Consider the following 25,058-nt stretch of genomic DNA (forward strand, 5'->3'; position numbering starts at 1 on the left):
TGAGGTAGTAAATTGGATTAGACATTGGCTTTGTGGGAGAAGCCAGAGAGTAGTAGTAGATGGTTGCTTCTCTGACTGGAAGTCTGTGACTAGTCTGTCAATGGATGATATACTCATCATTGGAGGCTCAAGAGTGGAACATGACAAAAGAGTTGAAGCTGCCTCGCAGAAACTGAAACAGACTGTAATCTACTGAACAAAAAGATTTGCAAAGTTGGAAGTAAAGTTCTCAGGCCATCAACTGGTCTTAGAAGAAATGCAAAAAGATTCAGACAAATTGGCAGGAGTTCAGAACATGAAACAATGTATCAGAGGTCCGTAGTTTCCTTGGCATACTAGACCGGCTGGAAAAGTTAATTCCAGATTTAGAAGAGAAAACAAAGCCACTACGTAACCTCTCAGAGGTTACTATGTAACCCCGCATAACTTGTCCACTCTATCATCCTGCCTTTTATCAACTTGTACACATCTATCAAGTTACCTCATCTTCCTTCATGCCAAAACCCCTGGTTCATTCAACCTACATGCTCTCTAATCCAAGCAGCATCCTGGTAAATCTCCTCTGAACTCTCTCTAAAGCCTCCGCATTCTTCCTATAACCAGGCAACCAGAATTGAACATAATATTCCAAGCGTGATCTAACCAGGGATTTATAGATCTGTTCCCAGCTCTTGAACTCAATCCCCTGATTCATGAAGGCCAACACACCGTCCACCTATCAACTTGTGCAGCAACTTGAGGGATCTGTGCCCCTGGATGCCAAGATCCGCCTCATTTTCCAAAGAAGATGGCACATGTTGCAACTTGGAGCAACAGACTGTTTTCTGGAGGGGCTCAGTGAGTCCACCCTCTGAGGCCAGAACTGGGCCCGAAACATTGACTGTCCTGTTTCCTCCATTGATGGTGCCCGATCTGCTGAGTTCCTCCAGCACTTGGTGTGTTCCTTGCCCAAGGTCAAGAAGAGACTTTGGTCAGTATGGACTGGTCAGGCGGAATCACTCGTTCATGTGTTGTCTCATTCTATGGCAGGTAGCAGAGGATAAGTATTTACTGCCTACTATCTGACTTCCTCTGGATCTCAGGGTGGATCCACACTAACTACACTAAGCTTGAGCCAGGGATAAAGAGCAGTGAAGGTAGGGGTCAGTGTCCTTGGGTCCCACATCATCAGGTTCAGGAACAGTTCATAATCTATGACCATCGGACTGCTGAACCAGAGTGGATAACTCCAATCACCTCGACACTGAACTGATTCCACAACCTACAGACTCACTTCCAAGTACTCGACAACGCACGATCGCAGTATTTTTTGCACAGTTTATCAATCTTTGTCTACTTATGTATAGATTTCTGTAAAATTCATTGAATTCTTCATTTTCATGTAAATGCCTCAAGCAAATGAATCTCAGAGTTGTATATGACAATAAATTTGCTTTGAACTGTGAACTTTCAGACATCTCGATCACAGGACAGATGAGATGTGGAGATGTCATTCCCAGTGAGAGTCTCAAGTCAGGACAGTCATTTAACATTGGGCTGGGAGGTGATGTCGAGCAGAGGGTGGGCAATCTTGGGAACTCCTTGCCCCAGAAGAAGGTGGATTTCTGGGAATTTGTACAGACAGAGGGGTATAAATATATCCAAGGCTGGAGGAGGATAGGGATCAGAGACAGATAGTGAGGAAGTCTGCAGCAGACTGACTGTGGAGCAGGATAAAAGGGGCCAAGTAGGCAGCCTCTGCATCGGGAGGGAGGGAGGGAGGGAAGGAGAGGGAGAGAATGGTATAGGAATCTGTGGTCAATAGGCTGAAGGGTCATACTGGGCTCCCTTCTGCTTATTGAAACTTCCTGCTGTCCCTCCCTCCACAGGTCCTGCCCTGGATCTACAAGCACCAACAGGAGACTCCAGGGTTCACTACACCGCCACCCTTCGAAAGAGGGGGTCCAGATGGGAACCACAGCAGCTACCCGGTGAGTGAGGAGGGTCCTTTCCTACCCACCCTCATCCCTAAACTCATCTCTACACCTACACGACCCCTTTAGCCATCTTCTCCTTACCCGCACCCCCTCTTTCCTACGGATCTCTGCTCCCTCTCTACCGCTAGTGAGTGAGGAGCTTTCCTAATCCCACCCACCTATACCCACACATTACACCAAACCCAACTCCATCAAACCTTAACCACACCACCCCTACACTCCCTTCCCTTCGCCTGCCCTGCCTGGGTCCAGCAGGAAGCGGGTTGGTTATTATGTTCGGTTACAGATCTTACGCTGGTGGTTCTGTGTAGAGGTGTGGGATGTGATCCCACATGGACAGGGTCACAGCAATGGCTGGGAGGAATGGGAGGGGAGAGGTTGTTGGGATGGCAAGAGATGGTGTGTGTGACTAGACTGGAGGGGGTGAATGGCCTGTTGATATGGGAAAGATTATGGGATCTCCTGGAAGCAGGTCTGATGTGATCTTTCTTTCTTTCTCCCTCTCCTCACCCCTCTCACACCTCCTCCTCCACTCTTTCTTTCCCTCCTGCTCCCCTTCTTCCCTATCCCTACCCCTCCTCCACTCTCACTGCTCTACTTCCCTCATCCAACCCCCCTCCTCCATTTCCCTTCTCTGTCCATCACTGCTCACCTCTTCCCCTGAACCCTCTTTCCATCTCCCTATCCCTCCTCTCATCCCCTCCACCCTCTCCATACCTCGCCCAATCCTCCCCCGCCCACCTGCACTGGTCTCCATCACTCCTCTCCCTCCTTCTGTCTCACATCACTCCTCCCCTCCCCACCCTCTCCCTCATCACTCACCTTCCCTCCAACCCCTCCCACAGCCTTCCACAGGATCCATGGTTCCCTCCACTCTGAATGGAGCATCTGTACCCCACAGTGTGGCCCCAACCAGCGGCCGCCAATCCACCCTGGTCTGAGGGCTGGGGCAGCGGAGGATGGGGGCAGTGGGAACGTGGACCACTGAGCCACCCCTCCCGTGATACTGGTTATGGAGAACTCAGCGGAATTCCACAGAACCATCATCCTCCCCGATTTCTGGCCCCGACGGGGATATTAATACGGACTGTGAGGGTACGGACAGACGCCTCACATTGATGTGTGATTGAGTGTTTTCACAGGTCCAGCATATTGAGGAACCCTACCTCATGGAACAAGCCTCGAGGGCCAATGCCTCACTACAAACAAGCCATCCCCACCCCTCAGTTCACATGAAGGATTCTAATACAACCTTAAACCTCATCCTAGTCCGGTTCCCGACTCTGAAACCAAGAATTCACCGGGGACAAGGGCTGGACCATATCAGGATTGAACTGGATCGGGGCCATATACAAGGTCCCAAACATGGATTTATCCAAAATGGAGGCCTGTGCACGTATCAGGCTGCACTGGGTCACGGACCCGGAAAAGGCCGGATCAGTGACCTAAACGTGGACTGGGCCATAGCGGGTCCTGAACACGGATTGAGCCGTTTGACGCTTGAACGTGGACTGCATCTGATTCAGTCCTGGAATCCTCAGGGATGTGTGAACTCTCACATCGACTCAGGGCTCTCCGAGCCCATTACACATTGTTGCTGGATGCTCCAAGTTTCAGGTGGAGAGGGTGCATTAACCTGGGGCACATGGAGTGAAGCATTGAAAGACTTAAAGGGGATTTGAGGGGCAACTTCTTCACCCAAAGGGTGGTGGGTATGTGGGATGAGCTGCCAGGGGAAGAGGGCAAGGCACAGCGAGAAGCTCTCTCCAAACTGTTCCACTCCCGGGATCAGACACAGAATGAGATCCCTCTACACTGTCCCATCACACATTCTCAGGGTCAGACACAGAGTGAAGCTCCCTCCACACTGTCCCATCACACATCCCCAGGGTCAGACACAGAGTGAAGCTCCCTCCACACTGTCCCATCACACATCCCCAGGGTCAGACACAGAGTGAGATCCCTCTACACTGTCCCATCACACACTCCTGGGGTTACACACAGAATAATGCACACCGTCCCATCACACATTCTCAGGGTCAGACACAGACTGAAGCTCCCTCCACACCGTCCCAGCACACACTCCCGGGGTCAGACACAGAGTGAAGCTCCCTCCACACTGTCCCATCACACACTCCCGGGGTCAGACACAGAGTGAGATCCCTCCACACCGTCCCATCACACATTCTCAGGGTCAGACACAGAGTGAAGCTCCCTCCACACCGTCCCATCACACATTCTCAGGGTCAGACACAGAGTGAGATCCCTCTACACTGTCCCATCACACACTCCTGGGGTTAGACACAGAATAATGCACACCGGCCCTTCACAGATTCTCAGGGTCAGACACAGAGTGAAGCTCCCTCCACACCGTCCCATCACACACTCCCAGGTTCAGACACAGAGTGAAGCTCCTTCTACATTGTCCCATCACACACTCCCGGGGTCAGACACAGAGTGAGATCCCTCCACACCGTCCCATCACACATTCTCAGGGTCAGACACAGAGTGAATCTCCCTCCACACCGTCCCATCACTCACTCCCGGGTCAGACACAAATGAAGCTCCCTCCACATCATCCCATTACTCACTCCCAGGGTCAGACACAGAGTGAGCTCCCTCCACACCATCCCATCAATCACTCCCGGGATCAGACACAGCAGGAAACTCCTTCCACACCGTCCCATCACTCATTCCCGGGGTCAGAAACAGAGTGAATCTCCATCCAGACAGTCCTGTCACACACTCCCTTGTCAGACACAGAGTGAATCTCCATCCATACTGTCCCATCACACATTCTCTGAATCAGACACTGAGTGAATCTCCCTCTGCACTGCCCCACACACAACCCCGGGATCAAACACTGAGTTAATGTTGCTCTACAGTGAGGTTCCTCTACACTGATTCTCTGTCTTCCCCCATTCCCTCATTCCAGACTCCACTTCCCTCACCCCTATGGGAGAGAATGCCCCCTCTGATCCCACTCTGAACCCCTCACCCTATCCTGTACCCTCTGGCTTTACATACCTCTGCCATAGGGATAGGATTCCCGCTATCTGCCCTATCTGTGACCACATAGTATTGCACAACCCCGTCAGGTCTCCCTTCAGCCTTCTCTGTGCACGTAGAACTGTCCCAACCTTCCAGTCTCTCCCCAAGACTGTCCTCCGTCCCAGGGAATGGACGATGAGAGCTGAATTGATAGAGATGTACAGGATTATGAGAGGCATTGATAGAGAGGGTAGCCGTAAGGTCATGGGACATTCATTTAAGGTGCGTGGAGGAAAATTCAGCAGAGAAGTCAGAGGTAGGCTTTTTTAACAGAGTGGCAATTGCCTGGAATGCACTGCTGGTGGCGGCATTGGAGGCGGATACTTTGTGGAGATTTAAAAGACCAATTTAAAGACAACTGGATTATGGGCTATGTTGGAGGAAAGTTTTAGATGGATCATGGAGTCAATCAATAACATCGTCAGCACAACAGCGAGGGCCAAGTGACCTGTACTGTGCTCTGTTGTCCTATGTTCTATATCCAGCATGTCCATGGGCCCTCTATGGACCTTCCAGAGCTGCATCGTGGAAAGTATCCCGTTGGGTTGTACCACACATCTGGACCATCAGAACCCGTAGAGAGAGGTAATCACTACCCACTCTGTCACAGGATCCTTCCATCTTGTTCATCCTGTCCATCCTCACCCTGCATAACCTCAGAACGGCCAACAGTACGGTCAGGCATGCCAGCCACTCTTGTCCATTTCCTGATCTCTGTTTTACCTTCTTAGAAATCCCAGACAATCAGACTCTCGGAACAACTGGTTCCAGTCTGCGGATTGACTCCTGAACAGATCAAGTCTTTCGCACGTCCTCTTCCCGGTGGGGCTGCCCTGTTCTCGGACCCTTAACTCTCCCTCCCTTGGTTACTCCATTACTGTCACTTTGTCAGTTCTTCATGCACTACCTCAGTTTACATCACAATCAGTTTGTGTTGAGTTTTTCATTGCATTTATTATTGGAATATCTGCACTGTTTATTTTGTCAGCCTCATACAATCACCTAATGCAATTAGAGTTTAAAAGTCCACAGTCCTGTTGTGATTTTCCTAGATTGTAGATATGAACATGGTCACTTTGTTGAGCCACTCTTCCTAATGTGTCCATTGGGCTGTGTAAAGGCATGCCTAAATACTTATTTAATAAATAACTAATTTGAGCAAATTGTCATCTGTGGAGGCAAGAGAAACGGGAGGGAGAAGAGGGAGGAGGGAAGTGGGGGAGGGGCGAGGAGGAGGTGATGTGTGAGAAAAAGGAGAGGGAGGGAGAAAGGGGAGAAGATGACGAAAAGGAGAGAGTGAAATGGAGAGTAGAGGGAGTGAAGGGTGGGTGGGTGGTGGAGGAGACCATAATATATAGGAAAAGAGTTAGGCCATTTGGCCCATCGCGTCTGTTCCGCCATTTCATCATTGCTAATTCATTTTACCTCTCAGCCCCAATCTGCTGCCTTCTCACTGTAGCGCATGGGAAGCGGAAGAGGAGGACACAAACTGGGCAGAGAAGGGAGAAGGTCAGAGAAATCAAGTTAAGATTAAGGATTACTTTTGTTTGTCACATATACATCAAAAGATCCAAGCATACAGTGAAATGTGTCATATGCATCGGCGAACACAGTCTCAGGATGTGCTGTCCGACTCTTATCACGCTTCCTGGGCCACAACTAACCAATCCGAACGTCTTTGGAATGTGGGAGGACACCGGAGCACCCGGACATGGTCAGACTCCTTACCGTGACGGGTGATTGCTGGTACAGTAATCACTACGCCTCTGTGTTGCCCAATGTCCTGCACTCAGCATCAGAAACCCCTTCTCCCCTATCATCCCTCTCATGCACCATGCCATTCCCCCTCCTCAGTCCAGCCGCTTGACCATTTTCCTGTGAGAGCGCAGCCCGCATTCCCACCTGAGAGGCAAATTTAAGATGGCCCTGCTGAGGGCGAACAAAAACTTACTGGTTATTCCCAAAACAAGAAATACAATTACATAAGAACATGAGAAATAGGAGCAGGAGTAGTCCATCTGGCCCGTCGAGCCTGCTCCGCCATTCAGTCTGATCATGGCGATCTGACCATGGACTCATCTGCACCTGCCCGCCTTTTGCCCATAACTCTTAATTCCCCTACAATGCAATAAATAAATGCTTTATTTATAAGGCTTTTTCCGTAAAAATAACTATGGCCAACAATCACCACAAAAAACGAAGAGGCAAGCGAAGGCAAGGCTGGGTCGAGGGTTGATGCGTGCAAGTGCGAGTCGTGGTCAGGGCAAGGTCAAGACATATTCGAAACGAAGTCGGAGCAAGTGGAGTGGAGAAAAAGTGGAAAGGCAGATTCAGGACCCATCCACCTAATCCAAGAGCGAGGTTTGATCAATCTAAGTGCTGGGCTGCTTTGGAAAGGGCAGGTACGCGGTGTCCAGGCCCAGAGCGTATCAATGCAACAAGGCCCAGGTCCTGGTGCATAGAACAATCCGACGTTCAGACAGTTTAAACTCCGGGCCAGGTGGATTGAAAAAGCAGAGTGTTGACTAAAGGCGAGAGTCGAGCTGGTTCTGCTCACTGCCCCATGATGTTTACTCCACTCTGAGGCTGAGGCTGAGGCTGTGAGGACTTCTCCGGGTTTCACGTCTGAGGACTTGCTTTAGTACATTTGCAAGATTTGTTGCTTTTTCTCTCTCTACGTATTGGGTGTTTCTCAGTCTTCCTTAAGCAATAGGTTCTTTTGGCCTTCTTGTTTTGTGTCTGTCTGTAAGGAGATGTATCTCAAGGTTGTATCATATATACAGGTGTCTCCCCCCCCCCCCTTACAAAGGTAGAGCGTTCCTATGAAACCTTTCTTAAGCCGAAATGGCGTAAAGCGAAGAACCATTAATTTATATGGGAAAAATTTTCGTAAAAGCAAAAATCTCTTTGTACAGCGAAAACAAGTTACTAATGTAGGTCTTTTGTAAAAGCGAAGTGGTGTAAAGCGAACATTTGTAAAGCGGGTGACACCTGTACATACTTTGATAACAAATGCACTTTGAGGAGAACACCACCGCCCATAAGTTCCCCTCTGCCGTCCCTCTTGGAAACCTATTGGCGGTTTCTTCAGTGACTCTGGTTGTGAGCCCCAGATGAAACTTCTCACCATCGAGGAGTCAGGGAGGGAGGCGGTGATACGTACAGAACTGTGCCAGGTCCCGGGAATGACTGAAACCAGGAACAGGGAGTGTGGAAGGGCGTAGGGCTGGAGGGATGTCTCCCCTCTCACCCGTCCCACTCCATTACAGTTTCCTGGGGTAAGTTGTAGGGGGCTGAACAGGTGGCGTGATGGTGGTGGTGTCACTGCCTAATGGTTCCCCCGTATGGGAGATGAGTGTGTCCCGTCCTCACTCTCCCTGCTGTGTTTACACAGATGTGTGTGGGTGTGAATGAGTGAGTGTAAGTCCTTTCCAGCATGAAAGTGTGTCCGGACATGGTTGACAGTGAATGGTAGAAGGCAGGTGTGCAAGGACTGTGTGTACAAGCCAGTGTGAAGTGGGTGTGTAGACATGAAGTCAATGGTGAAACGTGACTGGAGATTGGATAAGGAGAGGAAAGGGGATTACAGGCTGAGTGGGGTATGGATTTGGTGATCATACCACAGACTCACCACAGTTATACTGAGAGAAAGAAATTCTTACTTTTCAGAAAGTAGATATTCAATGCACCAATGATTGTGACACCAGTCAGTTAACCCAAAGCAATTCCCAGCGACATTGAGGCACTCAGACCATCATCTTGATGGAGGTAGGGAAGATCAGTCCCATTGGGAGTTTGGACAGAGTGTAGCAGAACCCCAGGAGTGGCTCACAGGTTGGGATCTAATCCAAGGGTTCGGGAGGGTTTGTATATAGATTAACAGTGTGTTCCAGCCTCAGAACTAATCCCAGTTTTGGGGTTTATATACTATAAAATAGATCTCTGAGTATGGATGACAGGTTGAGGTCTATCTGGGGTGTCACGGGGGTTTATATATGGACTAACAGATTCTGGACGTGGTTTACAGGCTGGTATCTAATCCAGGGATTCTGGTGGTTTATATATACAGTAGAATAACTACTCCTAGAGACTGGGTTACAGACTGGAGACGAATCCTGGGGCTGGAGGGTTTATATATAGAATACAGGTTCCCTAGAGTGGGTTACAGGCTGGAGATTAATCCATGGGTTCGGAGGGTTTATATACAGAATAATATTTTGCATGCATCAATCCTGAGGTGACATAGAGGGTGAGAGTGTTTTAAAGAAGGGGGTTCAGGCAGTTGGCACTCATTGCACACCACACTTCATGATTCGATTGTGTACAGTTAAAGATTTGGCAAGGATGAAGTTAGGTTTAAGTGGAGTGGCCGTAGTGTGAGTGGGCCATTGTTAGAGTGCGGAGTTGAGGCTTTAGCTCATCAAGAATTCAGCGAGGAGGGGCAGAGGCTGCTGTAGTTATTTTCATTATTTATTCTTTATTATTATGCACATTTAGAGCAGTGCGGTAGCCAAGCAGGAGAGTTGAATGCTCCTCTTGCAGGATGTGGGAAGGCAGGGAGACCTCCAGTGTCCCTGACAACGACACCTGCAAGAAGTGCATCCAGCTGCAGTAAGAATTGGATCAACTCTGGATCAGTCAGGAGGCTGAGGGGTTGACAGACAACATACAAGGAGGTAGTTACATCCAAGGTGCAGGACACAGGTAACTTGGTGACTGTCAGGAGGGGGAAAGGGGCAAGTCAAAGAGTGCAAACTACTCAGGTCGGCATTCCCCTCAATAACAGGTATACCACTTTGGATGCTGTTGGGGAGGGATCGCCTAACAGAGGAAAGTCACAAAGGTGAGGTTTCTGGCACTGAGTCCAGCTCTGTGGTTCATAGGGAAGTGGGGAGAAGAGGCAAGCTGTAGTGATAGGGTATTTACTGGTTTGGGGAACAGAAAGGAGGTTCTACCAGATCCCGCTCTGGGACATGGTCAGGGTCACTGGCTCTGGGGGAGAGACAGAGGAGAGGTCTCATTGAGGAGAGGAGGGGGGGAGGGGACAGAGTATGTCACCTCCATCACTGGCTCTATGAGGGGAGACACGGTTAGTGGATCTCATTAATGGGGGGGTCAAGGAAGCGGAGGGAGGGTGGGCATTGTGGGAGGGGAGAGGAAGGAGAAGGGGTCACTGCAATATTGGGAGGGTAGTGAGGGAGAGAAGTGAGGATGAGGGAAGGGAGAGAATAGAGGGGAGTGTACTTGGGTGGGGAGGGCAGTTGAGGAAAATGTGAGGCAAAGGCAGAGGAGGAAAGGAGGAGCGAACAGTCGGAGCCTCCTTCCTCACTGATCCAAGGGGAACATTCAGTCAGTGAGGTCTCATCGGCGGTGGGGGAGATGGAAGAGGGTCAATGAGAGTGGTTTGAGAGGGGGAGGGGGCAGGTGGAAGGTGCAGAGGAGGTGATGGTCAGAGTATTGGTGGTGGCTCCCTGCCCGCTGGGTAGTTCCATCCTGACTGTGCAGTTGTCGTTGTCGGCCAGGGTGGTGGGGCTGATGGTGAGGGAGCCATCGGGCTGTAGACCCACTCTGTCCGCGTACCGAGTCCCATCCTTGATGACGAACTGCCTGTTGATCAGGGTGAAGGTGGTGCCACCTGGGGGATCTCCCCACTCTACCACTTTCAGCTCGTAGCTGGTGAAGACGGAGAGTGTGGTCCCAGCGACACCCATCTGCATGCTTCACTGCTTTGTCCATTCTAGTGCTGGTGGAAATCTCTGCCTCCTCCACCCTCGCAGTGCATTCCAGATCCTGGCCTCCCCAGGGGGCAAAAGTATTCATTCAAGTCCCTCAGAACATCTGCCCCCTTACCCTGAACCCTCTCCCTCCAGACTAATACCTTTCTGAGTAAATGTAGGCACACTGTAATAGATGGACAATGGTGCCCATTTAGATCATCTGCTAACCACTGGTTTTTCCCAGAACATCTGGCCACCGTTTCGATGGGCAAACATCTGTCTCTGGAATGTGCAAGTGAGCTCCCTCTGAACCAGTCCCAGTCCCCGAGTCCTCTGCAACACAGGAGTATAAGCGTTCCCAACCCTTGGAGAGGAGAGACCCCTCCTCATCTCCTTCTACAGTAGGTGATCCCTCACTCTGAAGTCGACCCCAGCCCACGACGTAGACCCTCACCTCCCCACGCCAACTTACTGATCAAGGTCGACAGCACACCAAGTCGTGCCAAGCAATTTGCTCCATGGTCAATCCCAGCCCTTCCGCTTCCTCTGTAGAAAAGGTCAAAATCAAGATTATTGTCCCCTGCACAAATCCCAAGAGCAATAAGAAACTGACCGTCAGCAGCAGCAGCACAGGCACATGCATCAGACACACAACATTCACAAGAAAATACACATTGGACATAAATTGTACACAATTTGTAGAAGAAAGGACATAATTAAAACAAAAATTGCGAAGTCCAGTTTATTACAAAATGATCAAAGTGGTCACAGTGAGGCAATGGGGTTGTGCCACTTGGTTCGAGAACCGAACGGTTGAAAGGTCTTTTGAGACCTCTTGTCCAATGGGAACTACCAGAAGGAGGCATGGCCTGGACAGTGGCAATTTTTATGATGGATATTGCCTTCTTAAGGCAGTGACTCCTATAGTGGGAAAGTTTCTTCGTGTTTGGTGAATAAACAGATCTTCTCAATCACCTAAGAAACTCGAGACCAAATGTGCAAACCGGCTGCGGTTAGCAGATTCTTTGCCAACTCTGATGTGTACAACAATGAGGGGATGCCTGTGAATTTCCAGATCGCTCTGGATCTGAGCTTCGCGACATAGTCAGGTGTGTATAAAGCGTAGAGCAGGGTCCTCAACATACAGCCCCTTCTAATAATCCCAGCACTTGGCCCATAACCATTACCTTTCACGCACACCTGCACTCTCAACATAGGGACCATCCAATTCCCCAGTGTAATTTCAATTCCCCGTCCCATTCCCATCCCAACCTGTCTGTCCTCAACCTCCTCTACTGCCAGGCTGAGGCACACCGCCTCATGTTCCCTCCTGGGTAGTCCACAGAGCAACGGGATGAGTATAGAGTTCCTCATTGTCGGTAAACCTTCCCCTGGTGGGACACACCCCTCCCACAATCACCTTTTCTTTCGATCCTCTGCCATCCTCCACCTTTTCCTCTCTCCCCCTCTTTGATCCACCCTCCTAATACATATATAGGTTACCCTCAGTCCCTTTCCCTCTCCTCTCAGGTTGCTGGTCCTTCTATTATTTTAACCTGGTATGGTGCACCCTGGAATTAATCAGATTCCAACACTGATAGCACTTCTCGCCTCCAGCAGCTAACTCCTCCCTTCACCCTCCCCGCTCCATCGTCAATACATCCAACTGTCAGTTTTAGAAACTCTCTCTCCGTCTCCCCCCACTGATATCATTGAAGAGACTCCTGCATAGGGACATAGCTCACGGACGGATGGAGAGTTATGCGGAATGGAAGGGTTAGATTGATCTTAGAGAAGATTAGAAGGTTGGCACAACATTGTACTGTGAGTGATAATCAATGTTCTACGTTCTCCTTCTACCCCTGTCTCCCACTTCCATCCCTTTCCTAATGGGGACAATTAGCCCTATGCCCTTCATCCCCTCATCATCACCTCTGACAACTCTCTTCTCACTGTATTTGCACTGCTACACCAACACTCCCTTCCCCACTCTTTGCCCTGATGCAGGGTCTTGCCTTGATACACTGATAATCACCTCTCCACCACACCACTCTTCCTACCTCTCCATTTTATGTGAAACACAAGACTTCAAGGTCACCATAGTGATTATACCTCAGCCCCTCCCAATGAGTTGTATGAATATACAATGCCTGCTGCTTATTGGCTGATGTAGCTCACAACAATCCAATCAGAAATGCTTCATTAGCCCTGCCCTATCAGGTCAACAAACTTCCAAATATTCCAGAACACACGCTCAGCTGCTAGGATTGAAAATCAACCTATAGTTGGACTGGAGTCACATATAGACACAAACTGGGTAAGGACGGACGAGTTACATGCAGACCCAGTACTGGGGAAGGACAGATTGGAGTCACATGTAGACCCAGGGTAAGTAAAGACAGACTTTATTCACATATAGGCTCAGACTGGGGAAGAAAAGTCTGGGGTCACATACAGACCCAGAAAGAGTAAATACAGATTGGAGTCTGTATAGACACAGACTGGATAGGGAAAGATTGCAGTCTCATGTAGACCAGGTAGGGTAAGAATGGTTTGGAGTCACATATAGACCCAGACTCGGTAGGGACAGACTGGAATCACAGATAGACCAGAAACACACGATTGGACGGATTGGAATTACATATAGACTAAGAGTGGGTAAAGATGGACTGGAGACACATATGGAACCAGATTGGGTAAGGACAGACTGAAATCACATATAGACCATGGTTTCATGAGGAAACCTTCCTCCTGTGTCGTTGGACTGAACGCAGATTAGGAAATTGTTGCATACACACCAACAGTGTGTCCATAGTGATAATCCCCGTCTCCCAGTTACATTTCAATTAACCGTCCCCAACCTGTCTGTCCCTGACGATCTCCAGCACCTGGCAGAGGCACAACCCTGAGTGCAGGAACACCACCTCACTGGGAGGTCTCCTGACAAATGGGGTGAGCACAGATTTCTCCAATATCAATAAACCCCCCCCCCCACCACTCCCAGAGAGAGCTGTCCTTGCTACAATGACCTCTTCTTCAGATCCTCCTTGATGCACCATCAATAACTCACGCTGAGACGTAGGAAGCGAGGTATCGGCTTTTATTGACTGGAAGAATGAACAACACTACATCCTGGGGAATGAGGCAGGGCAACAGGCCTCAGTCGCCTTTATACAGGGGTCTGTGGGCGGAGCCACAGGAGCAGTCCATACAGGTATATGTAGTTCACCACATTCACCCCCCCCCCCACTTTGTTTTAAAAGAGTCCCCAGGTGGCAAAGTTTCTTACAAGTATATTTACAGGTTAAGTCTATCAGGTGGTCGAATCTTTTGCTGTGATCTGCATAGCTCCGGCTGCAATTGCACAGGTGCCGGAGGTGGTGATTGCATCGGAGACGGAGAGTGGGTTGGTTCTGGCCCAACTGGAGGTGTCAGGGATCCCTCGCGTGTGAGCGAGGTCCCCGGAATAGACGCGTACGAGATGCCCGGTACATGAGCATCGTGAGGAGTCTGGGTGTGGCACGGTGCGTGCGGTGTCACCTCGGGTACAGGGTTCATAGTTACCGTGGAGTGTACGGGGTAGTGGTCTGCTGCTCCAGCGGATGCCAGGTCACGGACAGAGACCGTGTCCTCCCGCCCATCAGGCAAGACCACGTAGGCACACTGGGGGTTAGCATGCAGGAGGTGAACCCTCTCGACCAGCGGGGAGTATTTATTACTCCTCACATGTTTATGTAGCAGCACTGGCCCCGGGGACGTCAGCCAAACTGGTAGGGTGGTCCCAGTGACAGACTTCCTGGGAAAAGAGAATAGGCGTTCATGAGGGGTGGCATTAGTGGACGTACACAACAGGGAGCGGATAGAGTGGAGTGCCTCAGGGAGGACTTCCTGCCATCGGGAGACCGGCAACCCTTTTGACTTAAGGGCTAAAAGTGTGGCCTTCCACACTGTGGCATTCTCCCTCTCCACCTGTCCATTCCCCGGGGATTATAACTCGTGGTTCGACTAGTAGCAATGCCCCTAGCTAGCAGGAACCGGCGCAACTCGTCACTCATAAAGGAGGACCCTCTATCACTGTGGATATAGCAGGGATATCCGAACAGAGTGAAGAGCTGGTGCAGGGCTTTTATGACGGATGTGGTAGTAGTGTCGGGGCAGGGTGACGCCGGCAAAGATGGTTGTTCACATCCGGGCATGCAAGATGGCGGCCCCCAGGTCTCAGACGCAGCGCTGCTCGACCCCGCGCGCGGTTTAGACTTACAGACCTTGGCGAAATGGCCCTTTTTCCCGCAGCTGGAGCAGGTCGCTTTGCGAGCTGGACAACTGTTTCTAGAATGTTTCAGGAGCCCACAAAAGTAACAAAGTTTACTGCCTGACGAGTTCGGGGAGTTCGTGGAACCGCGACTGGCAGTGGCATTGGCGAATTCGCTCGCGGGAACCGGTGGCGGCAGGGCCGGAGACGTCCACGGACCCGGCGGGGAATCACGCGGCTGGACAGCGTCGGCGTAGAGCAGAGCAGCCTCCAGCGTATCAGCCGTCTCGATCGCTGAGCGTAAGGTCAGATCAGCTTTTTCCAGCAGCCGCTGGCGCACATACACTGACCTAATTCCGGTCACAAAGGCGTCTCGGACCAAGAGTTCCGCATGCTGTTCCGCTGTGAGTGTTTTGCAGTCACAAGTCTGCACGAGTGCCTGTAGAGCTCGGAGAAATTCAGCAGTCGACTCCGTAGGCCGCTGTTTGCGTGTGGCCAAGCGATGTCTGGCGTAGACGGCGTTCACCGGCCGCAGGTACTGTCTTTTGAGGGCGTCAAGCGCCCCTTCGTAGGTCGAGAGGTTCCTGATGAATGAATAAACTTTTGGGGCGACTCGCGAGAGGAGAAGTCTGTGCCTAACAGCGGGTTCAGTTGCACGAACCTCCTCCAAGTATGATTGGAAGCATGCAAGCCAGAGTTCAAAGGCAAGAGCTGCTTCAGGGTCTTGGGGGTCCAAATCCAACCGTTCTGGGCGTAAAACGGTTTCCATGCTTTAACTTCCAGTCAATAAAATTGATGCACCATCAATAACTCACGCTGAGACGTAGGAAGCGAGGTATCGGCTTTTATTGACTGGAAGAATGAACAACACTACATCCTGGGGAATGAGGCAGGGCAACAGGCCTCAGTCGCCTTTATACAGGGGTCTGTGGGAGGAGCCACAGGAGCAGTCCATACAGGTATATGTAGTTCACCACACTCCTACTGTCCACAACTTTCCCCACTCCTTGTCTCACCTCCCTACCACACACACAGCTCATCCACAGCCTCACAAACCCTCTCCTGCTCAGTTCCTGTTGCCACAAGCCCACACCCCTCTCCTCCTGGTTCCCATGATCACCTGTGATCCTTATCAAATTACGGCACTGATATCCCTTTGTGTTTCCACTTCAGTAGGTTTCAATAGGTACATTTAATGTCAGAGACATGCATACTGAAATTCTTTTTCTTCGCACACACCCACGCAAAACAGGAGTGCCCCGAAGAGTGAATGACAGTTAAATGTTAGAACTCCAAAGCCTCTCCCTCTCTCCCCTCCCACGCATAAGCACCAACAAAGCCTCTCCCTCTCTCCCCTCCCACGCATAAGCAGCAGCAAAGCCTCTCCCTCTCTCCCCTCCCACGCATAAGCACCAACAAAGCCTCTCCCTCTCTCCCCTCCCACGCATAAGCAGCAGCAAAGCCTCTCCCTCTCTCCCCTCCCACGCATAAGCAGCAGCAAAGCCTCTCCCTCTCTCCCCTCCCACGCATAAGCAGCAGCAAAGCCTCTCCCTCTCTCCCCTCCCACGCATAAGCACCAACAAAGCAACGAACCCCCTTCCCCCCCCCCCCAGCAAAAGCATCGGCACGCCCCACTGAGTACACAAGCATGCAACAAAGCATCAATGAAGACACAGACTTGTAGCACCCAAAAGACTACTCGTTCACCCGGTAATTCAACATACCACAGGCTCTCTCTCTCTCCCTCATAAGGGAAAAAAAGGTGTCCCCATTTCACAGCGAGAGGGGAGATGTAACAAAACAACTTGCTGATTCATGGTGTTAAAACTCTGTTGCATTGATTTTTCCAAGCTCTGTGCCCAAAGAACTTGGGTCTCTGGGCACAGAGCCATCGCTGCTTTCGATCTTCCGTGTACCCCCACGATGCACCAGGCGGCGGCACCGGCACCGGCCTTGAATCCACCCGCCTCCAGAACCACAAAGATCTGGCACCCTGAAGGCACACTAGTCTTCCACGCCACGTCCTTGGCATATCCATACCCTCAGTATTCCTGCTTATCTCCCACCAGCAGCCATCTCCACCCCACACACTCACCCCTCCATCCTCACTACCTCTGGCTCTCAGTTTGTAATAAAGAACACTGAGAGACTGAGGAATACAGCATAGTATAGGCCATTCAGCCCACCATATTCTGCCCACATTTTAACTGGGTAAGGGCATACCGAGGCCACGTAGAAACCCAGACCGGAATCACGTATAGACTCATACAGGGCAAAGACAGTCTGTGGTCATATATCAAACTTAGACTGGATAAGTGCAATCTGGAATCGCATATAGACTCATACAGGGTAAGGACAGTCTGGAATCACACATAAACTCAGACTGGGTAAGGATGAACTGGAGTCACATACACACGCAGATTGGTAAGGACTGACTGGAATCACATACACACCCAGATTGGTAAGGACTGACTGGAATCACATACACACCCAGATTGGTAAGGACTGACTGGAATCACATACACACCCAGATTGGTAAGGACTGACTGGAATCACATACACACCCAGATTGGGTAAGGACGGACTGGAGTCACACATAAACCCAGACTGGGTATTTGTGTGATGGACTGGAATACCGTACACACCAAGATCGGGTAAGGACTGACTGGAATCACATACACACCCAGATCGGGTAAGGACTGACTGGAGTCACACATAAACCCAGACTGGGTAAGGACGGACTGGAGTCACATATAGACCCAGATTGGTAAGGACTGACTGGAATCACATACACACCCAGACTGGGTAAGGACGGACTGGAATCACATACACACCCAGATTGGGTAAGGACCGACTGGAATCACATACACACCCAGATCGGGTGAGGACGAACTGGAGTCAGGTATATACTCAGACTGGGTAAGGACTGACTGGAATCACATACACACCCAGATCGGGTAAGGACTGACTGGAGTCACACATAAACCCAGACTGTGTAAGGACGGACTGGAGTCACATACACACCAGGATCGGGTAAGGACTGACTGGAGTCACACATAAACCCAGACTGGGTAAGGACGGACTGGAGTCACACATAAACCCAGACTGGGTAAGGACGGACTGGAATCACATACACACCCAGACTGGGTAAGGACCGACTGGAATCACATACACACCCAGACTGGGTAAGGACGGACAGGAGTCACATATAAACCCAGACTGGGTAAGGACGGACTGGAATCACATACACACCCAGATAGGGTAAGGATGGACTGGAGTCACATATAGACCCAGATTGGTAAGGACTGACTGGAATCACGTACACACCCAGATTGGGTAAGGACGGACTGGAATCACATACACACCCAGACTGGGTAAGGACAGACTGGAGTCACACATAAACACAGACTGGGTAAGGACCGACTGGAATCACATACACACCCTGAACGGGTAAGCACGGACTGGAGTCACGTATATACTCAGACTGGGTAAGGACGGACTGGAATCACATACACACCCAGACTGCGTAAGGACGGACTGGAGTCACACATAAACCCAGACTGGGTAAGGACGGAGTGGAGTCACGTATATACTCAGACTGGTTAAGTACTGACTGAAATCACATACACACCCAGATCGGGTAAGGACAGACTGGAGTCACGTATATACTCAGACTGGGTAAGGACGGACTGGAATCACATACTCACCCAGATCTGGTTAGGATGAACTGGAGTCACGTATATACTCAGACTGGGTAAGGACTGACTGGAATCACATACACACCCAGATCGGGTAAGTACGGACTGGAATCACATACACACCCAGATCGGGTAAGTACGGACTGGAATCACATACACACCCAGATCGGGTAAGGACGGACTGGAATCACACATAAACCCAGATCTGATAAGGACCAACTGGAATCACATAAACACCCAGATCGGTTAAGGACGGACTGGAGTCACGTATATACTCAGACTGGTTAAGTACTGACTGAAATCACATACACACCCAGATCGGGTAAGGACAGACTGGAGTCACGTATATACTCAGACTGGGTAAGGACGGACTGGAATCACATACACACCCAGATCGGGTAAGGACGGACTGGAGTCACTTATATACTCAGACTGGGTAAGGACGAATTGGAATCACATACACACCCAGATTGGGTAAGCACGGACTGGAATCACATACACACCCAGATTGGGTAAGGACCGACAGGAATCACATACACACCCAGATCGGGTAAGGACGGACTGGAATCACACATAAACCCAGACTGGGTAAGGACGGGGTGGAATCACATACACACCCAGATCGGGTGAGGACGAACTGGAGTCAGGTATACACACAGACTGGGTAAGGACTGACTGGAATCACATACACACCCAGATCGGGTAAGGACTGACTGGAGTCACACATAAACCCAGACTGTGTAAGGACGGACTGGAATCACATACACACCCAGACTGGGTAAGGACATACTGGAATCACATACACACCCAGATTGGGTAAGGACGGACTGGAATCACATACACACCCAGACGGGGTAAGGACGGACTGGAGTCACATATAAACCCAGACTGGGTAAGGACCGACTGGAATCACATACACACCCAGATCGGATAAGGACTGAATGGAGTCACACATAAACCCAGACTGGGTAAGGACGGACTGGAGTCACATACACACTCAGACTGGGCAAGGACGGACTGGAGTCACATACACACCCAGATCGGGTAAGGACGGACTGGAATCACATACACACGCAGATCGGTTAAGGACGGACTGGAATCACACATAAACCCAGATCTGGTAAGGACGGACTGGAGTCACATACACACCCAGACGGGGTAAGGACGGACTGGAATCACATACACACTCAGACTGGGTAAGGACGGACTGGAGTCACATAAAAACCCAGACTGGGTAAAGACGGACTGGAATCACATACACACCCAGATCAGGTAAGGACTGACTGGAGTCACACATAAACCCAGATTGGGTAAGGACGGACTGGAATCACATACACACCCAGATCGGGTAAGGACCGACTGGAGTCACGTATATACTCAGACTGGGTAAGGACGGACTGGAATCACATACACACCCAGACTGGGTAAGGACGGACTGGAGTCACATATAAACCCAGACTGGGTAAGGACGGACTGGAATCACACATAAACCCAGATCTGGTAAGGACCGACTGGAATCACATACACACCCAGATCGGGTAAGTAAGGACTGGAATCACATACACACCCAGATTGGGTAAGGACAGACTGGAGTCACACATAAACCCAGATCGGGTAAGGACGGATTAGAATCACATACACACCCAGACTGGGTAAGGACGGACTGGAGACACACATAAACCCAGACTGGGTAAGGACGGATTGGAATCACATACACACCCAGACTGGGTAAGGACGGCCTGGAGTCACATATATACTCAGACTGGGTAAGGACGGACTGGAATCACATACACACCCAGACTGCGTAAGGACGGACTGGAGTCACACATAAACCCAGACTGGGTAAGGACGGAGTGGAGTCACATACACACCCAGATCTGGTTAGGATGAACTGGAGTCACGTATATACTCAGACTGGGTAAGGACTGACTGGAATCACATACACACCCAGATCGGGTAAGTACGGACTGGAATCACATACACACCCAGATCGGGTAAGTACGGACTGGAATCACATACACACCCAGATCGGGTAAGGACGGACTGGAATCACACATAAACCCAGATCTGGTAAGGACCAACTGGAATCATATACACACCCAGATCGGTTAAGGACGGACTGGAGTCACGTATATACTCAGACTGGTTAAGTACTGACTGAAATCACATACACACCCAGATCGGGTAAGGACAGACTGGAGTCACGTATATACTCAGACTGGGTAAGGACGGACTGGAATCACATACACACCCAGATCGGGTAAGGACGGACTGGAGTCACTTATATACTGAGACTGGGTAAGGACGGATTGGAATCACATACACACCCAGATTGGGTAAGGACGGACTGGAATCACATACACACCCAGATTGGGTAAGGACAGACAGGAATCACATACACACCCAGATCGGGTAAGGACGGACTGGAATCACACATAAACCCAGACTGGGTAAGGACGGGGTGGAATCACATACACACCCAGATCGGGTGAGGACGAACTGGAGTCAGGTATACACACAGACTGGGTAAGGACTGACTGGAATCACATACACACCCAGATCGGGTAAGGACTGACTGGAGTCACACATAAACCCAGACTGTGTAAGGACGGACTGGAGTCACATACACACCCAGACTGCGTAAGGACGGACTGGAGCCACACATAAACCCAGACTGGGTAAGGACGGAGTGGAGTCAAGTATATACTCAGACTGAGTAAGGACGGACTGGAATCACATACACACCCAGACTGGGTAAGGACATACTGGAATCACATACACACCCAGATTGGGTAAGGACGGACTGGAATCACATACACACCCAGACTGGGTAAGGACGGACTGGAGTCACATATAAACCCAGACTGGGTAAGGACCGACTGGAATCACATACACACCCAGATCGGGAAAGGACTGACTGGAGTCACACATAAACCCAGACTGGGTAAGGACGGACTGGAGTCACATACACACCCAGATCGGGTAAGGACGGACTGGAGTCACATATATACTCAGACTGGGTAAGGACGGACTGGAATCACATACACACCCAGATCGGGTAAGTACGGACTGGAATCACATACACACCCAGATTGGGTAAGGACAGACTGGAGTCACACATAAACTCAGATCGGGTAAGGACGGATTGGAATCACATACACACCCAGATTGGGTAAGGACGGACTGGAGTAACAAATAAACCCAGATTGGGTAAGGACGGACTGGAGTCACACATAAACCCAGATCGGGTAAGGACGGATTGGAATCACATACACACCCAGACTGGGTAAGGACGGACTGGAGTCACACATAAACCCAGACTGGGTAAGGACGGATTGGAATCACATACACACCCAGACTGGGTAAGGACGGACTGGAGTCACATATAAACCCAGACTGGGTAAGGACCGACTGGAATCACATACACACCCAGATCGGGTAAGGACTGACTGGAGTCACACATAAACCCAGACTGGGTAAGGACGGACTGGAGTCACATACACACTCAGACTGGGCAAGGACGGACTGGAGTCACATACACACCCAGATCGGGTAAGGACGGACTGGAGTCACATATATACTCAGACTGGGTAAGGACGGACTGGAATCACATACACACCCAGATCGGGTAAGTACGGACTGGAATCACATACACACCCAGATTGGGTAAGGACAGACTGGAGTCACACATAAACCCAGATCGGGTAAGGACGGATTGGAATCACATACACACCGAGATTGGGTAAGGACGGACTGGAGTAACATATAAACCCAGACTGGGTAAGGACGGACTGGAGTCACACATAAACCCAGACTGGGTAAGGACGGATTGGAATCACATACACACCCAGACTGGGTAAGGACGGCCTGGAGTCACATATAAACCCAGACTGGGTAAGGACCGACTGGAGTCACATATATACTCAGACAGGGTAAGGACGGACCGGAATCACATACACACCCAGATCGGGTAAGTACGGACTGGAATCACATACACACCCAGATTGGGTAAGGACAGACTGGAGTCACACATAAACCCAGATCGGGTAAGGACGGACTGGAATCACATACACACCCAGACTGGGTAAGGACAGACTGGAGTCACATATAAACACAGACTGGGTAAGGACCGACTGGAATCACATACACACCCTGATCGGGTAAGCACGGACTGGAGTCACGTATATACTCAGACTGGGTAAGGACGGACTGGAATCACATACACACCCAGACTGCGTAAGGACGGACTGGAGTCACACATAAACCCAGACTGGGTAAGGACGGAGTGGAGTCACATACACACCCAGATCTGGTTAGGATGAACTGGAGTCACGTATATACTCAGACTGGGTAAGGACTGACTGGAATCACATACACACCCAGATCGGGTAAGTACGGACTGGAATCACATACACACCCAGATAGGGTAAGTACGGACTGGAATCACATACACACCCAGATCGGGTAAGGACGGACTGGAATCACACATAAACCCAGATCTGGTAAGGACCAACTGGAATCACATACACACCCAGATCGGTTAAGGACGGACTGGAGTCACGTATATACTCAGACTGGTTAAGTACTGACTGAAATCACATACACACCCAGATCGGGTAAGGACAGACTGGAGTCACGTATATACTCAGACTGGGTAAGGACGGACTGGAATCACATACACACCCAGATCGGGTAAGGACGGACTGGAGTCACTTATATACTCAGACTGGGTAAGGACGGATTGGAATCACATACACACCCAGATTGGGTAAGGACGGACTGGAATCACATACACACCCAGATTGGGTAAGGACAGACAGGAATCACATACACACCCAGATCGGGTAAGGACGGACTGGAATCACACATAAACCCAGACTGGGTAAGGACGGGGTGGAATCACATACACACCCAGATCGGGTGAGGACGAACTGGAGTCAGGTATACACACAGACTGGGTAAGGACTGACTGGAATCACATACACACCCAGATCGGGTAAGGACTGACTGGAGTCACACATAAACCCAGACTGTGTAAGGACGGACTGGAGTCACATACACACCCAGACTGCGTAAGGACGGACTGGAGCCACACATAAACCCAGACTGGGTAAGGACGGAGTGGAGTCACGTATATACTCAGACTGAGTAAGGACGGACTGGAATCACATACACACCCAGACTGGGTAAGGACATACTGGAATCACATACACACCCAGATTGGGTAAGGACGGACTGGAATCACATACACACCCAGACTGGGTAAGGACGGACTGGAGTCACATATAAACCCAGACTGGGTAAGGACCGACTGGAATCACATACACACCCAGATCGGGAAAGGACTGACTGGAGTCACACATAAACCCAGACTGGGTAAGGACGGACTGGAGTCACATACACACCCAGATCGGGTAAGGACGGACTGGAGTCACATATATACTCAGACTGGGTAAGGACGGACTGGAATCACATACACACCCAGATCGGGTAAGTACGGACTGGAATCACATACACACCCAGATTGGGTAAGGACAGACTGGAGTCACACATAAACCCAGATCGGGTAAGGACGGATTGGAATCACATACACACCCAGATTGGGTAAGGACGGACTGGAGTAACATATAAACCCAGATTGGGTAAGGACGGACTGGAGTCACACATAAACCCAGATCGGGTAAGGACGGATTGGAATCACATACACACCCAGACTGGGTAAGGACGGACTGGAGTCACACATAAACCCAGACTGGGTAAGGACGGATTGGAATCACATACACACCCAGACTGGGTAAGGACGGACTGGAGTCACATATAAACCCAGACTGGGTAAGGACCGACTGGAATCACATACACACCCAGATCGGGTAAGGACTGACTGGAGTCACACATAAACCCAGACTGGGTAAGGACGGACTGGAGTCACATACACACTCAGACTGGGCAAGGACGGACTGGAGTCACATACACACCCAGATCGGGTAAGGACGGACTGGAGTCACATATATACTCAGACTGGGTAAGGACGGACTGGAATCACATACACACCCAGATCGGGTAAGTACGGACTGGAATCACATACACACCCAGATTGGGTAAGGACAGACTGGAGTCACACATAAACCCAGATCGGGTAAGGACGGATTGGAATCACATACACACCCAGATTGGGTAAGGACGGACTGGAGTAACATATAAACCCAGATTGGGTAAGGACGGACTGGAGTCACGTATATACTCAGACTGGGTAAGGACGGACTGGAGTCACATACACACCCAGAGTGGGTAAGGACGGACTGGAATCACATACACACCCAGATTGGGTAAGGATGGACTGGAATCACATACACACCCAGATTGG

The 25,058-nt window shown here is 50.3% G+C and overlaps 1 protein-coding gene across 1 annotated transcript in view; it reads left to right on the top strand.

Moving 5' to 3' along the window:
* The window catches only part of LOC140732221 (cell adhesion molecule CEACAM6-like), a 29,765-nt gene extending 23,589 nt beyond the window's left edge, over positions 1–6,176 (top strand). The window contains exons 8-9 of the mRNA XM_073054532.1: positions 1,869–1,970; positions 2,822–6,176. Of these exons, the coding sequence (XP_072910633.1) occupies positions 1,869–1,970; positions 2,822–2,917 (198 nt within the window). The 3' untranslated portion in view covers positions 2,918–6,176. The remainder of the gene's footprint in view (positions 1–1,868; positions 1,971–2,821) is intronic.
* The last annotated feature ends 18,882 nt before the right edge of the window (positions 6,177–25,058 follow it).

This window comes from Hemitrygon akajei, chromosome 1, assembly GCF_048418815.1.
Source record: "Hemitrygon akajei chromosome 1, sHemAka1.3, whole genome shotgun sequence".
Taxonomy (NCBI): domain Eukaryota; kingdom Metazoa; phylum Chordata; class Chondrichthyes; order Myliobatiformes; family Dasyatidae; genus Hemitrygon; species Hemitrygon akajei.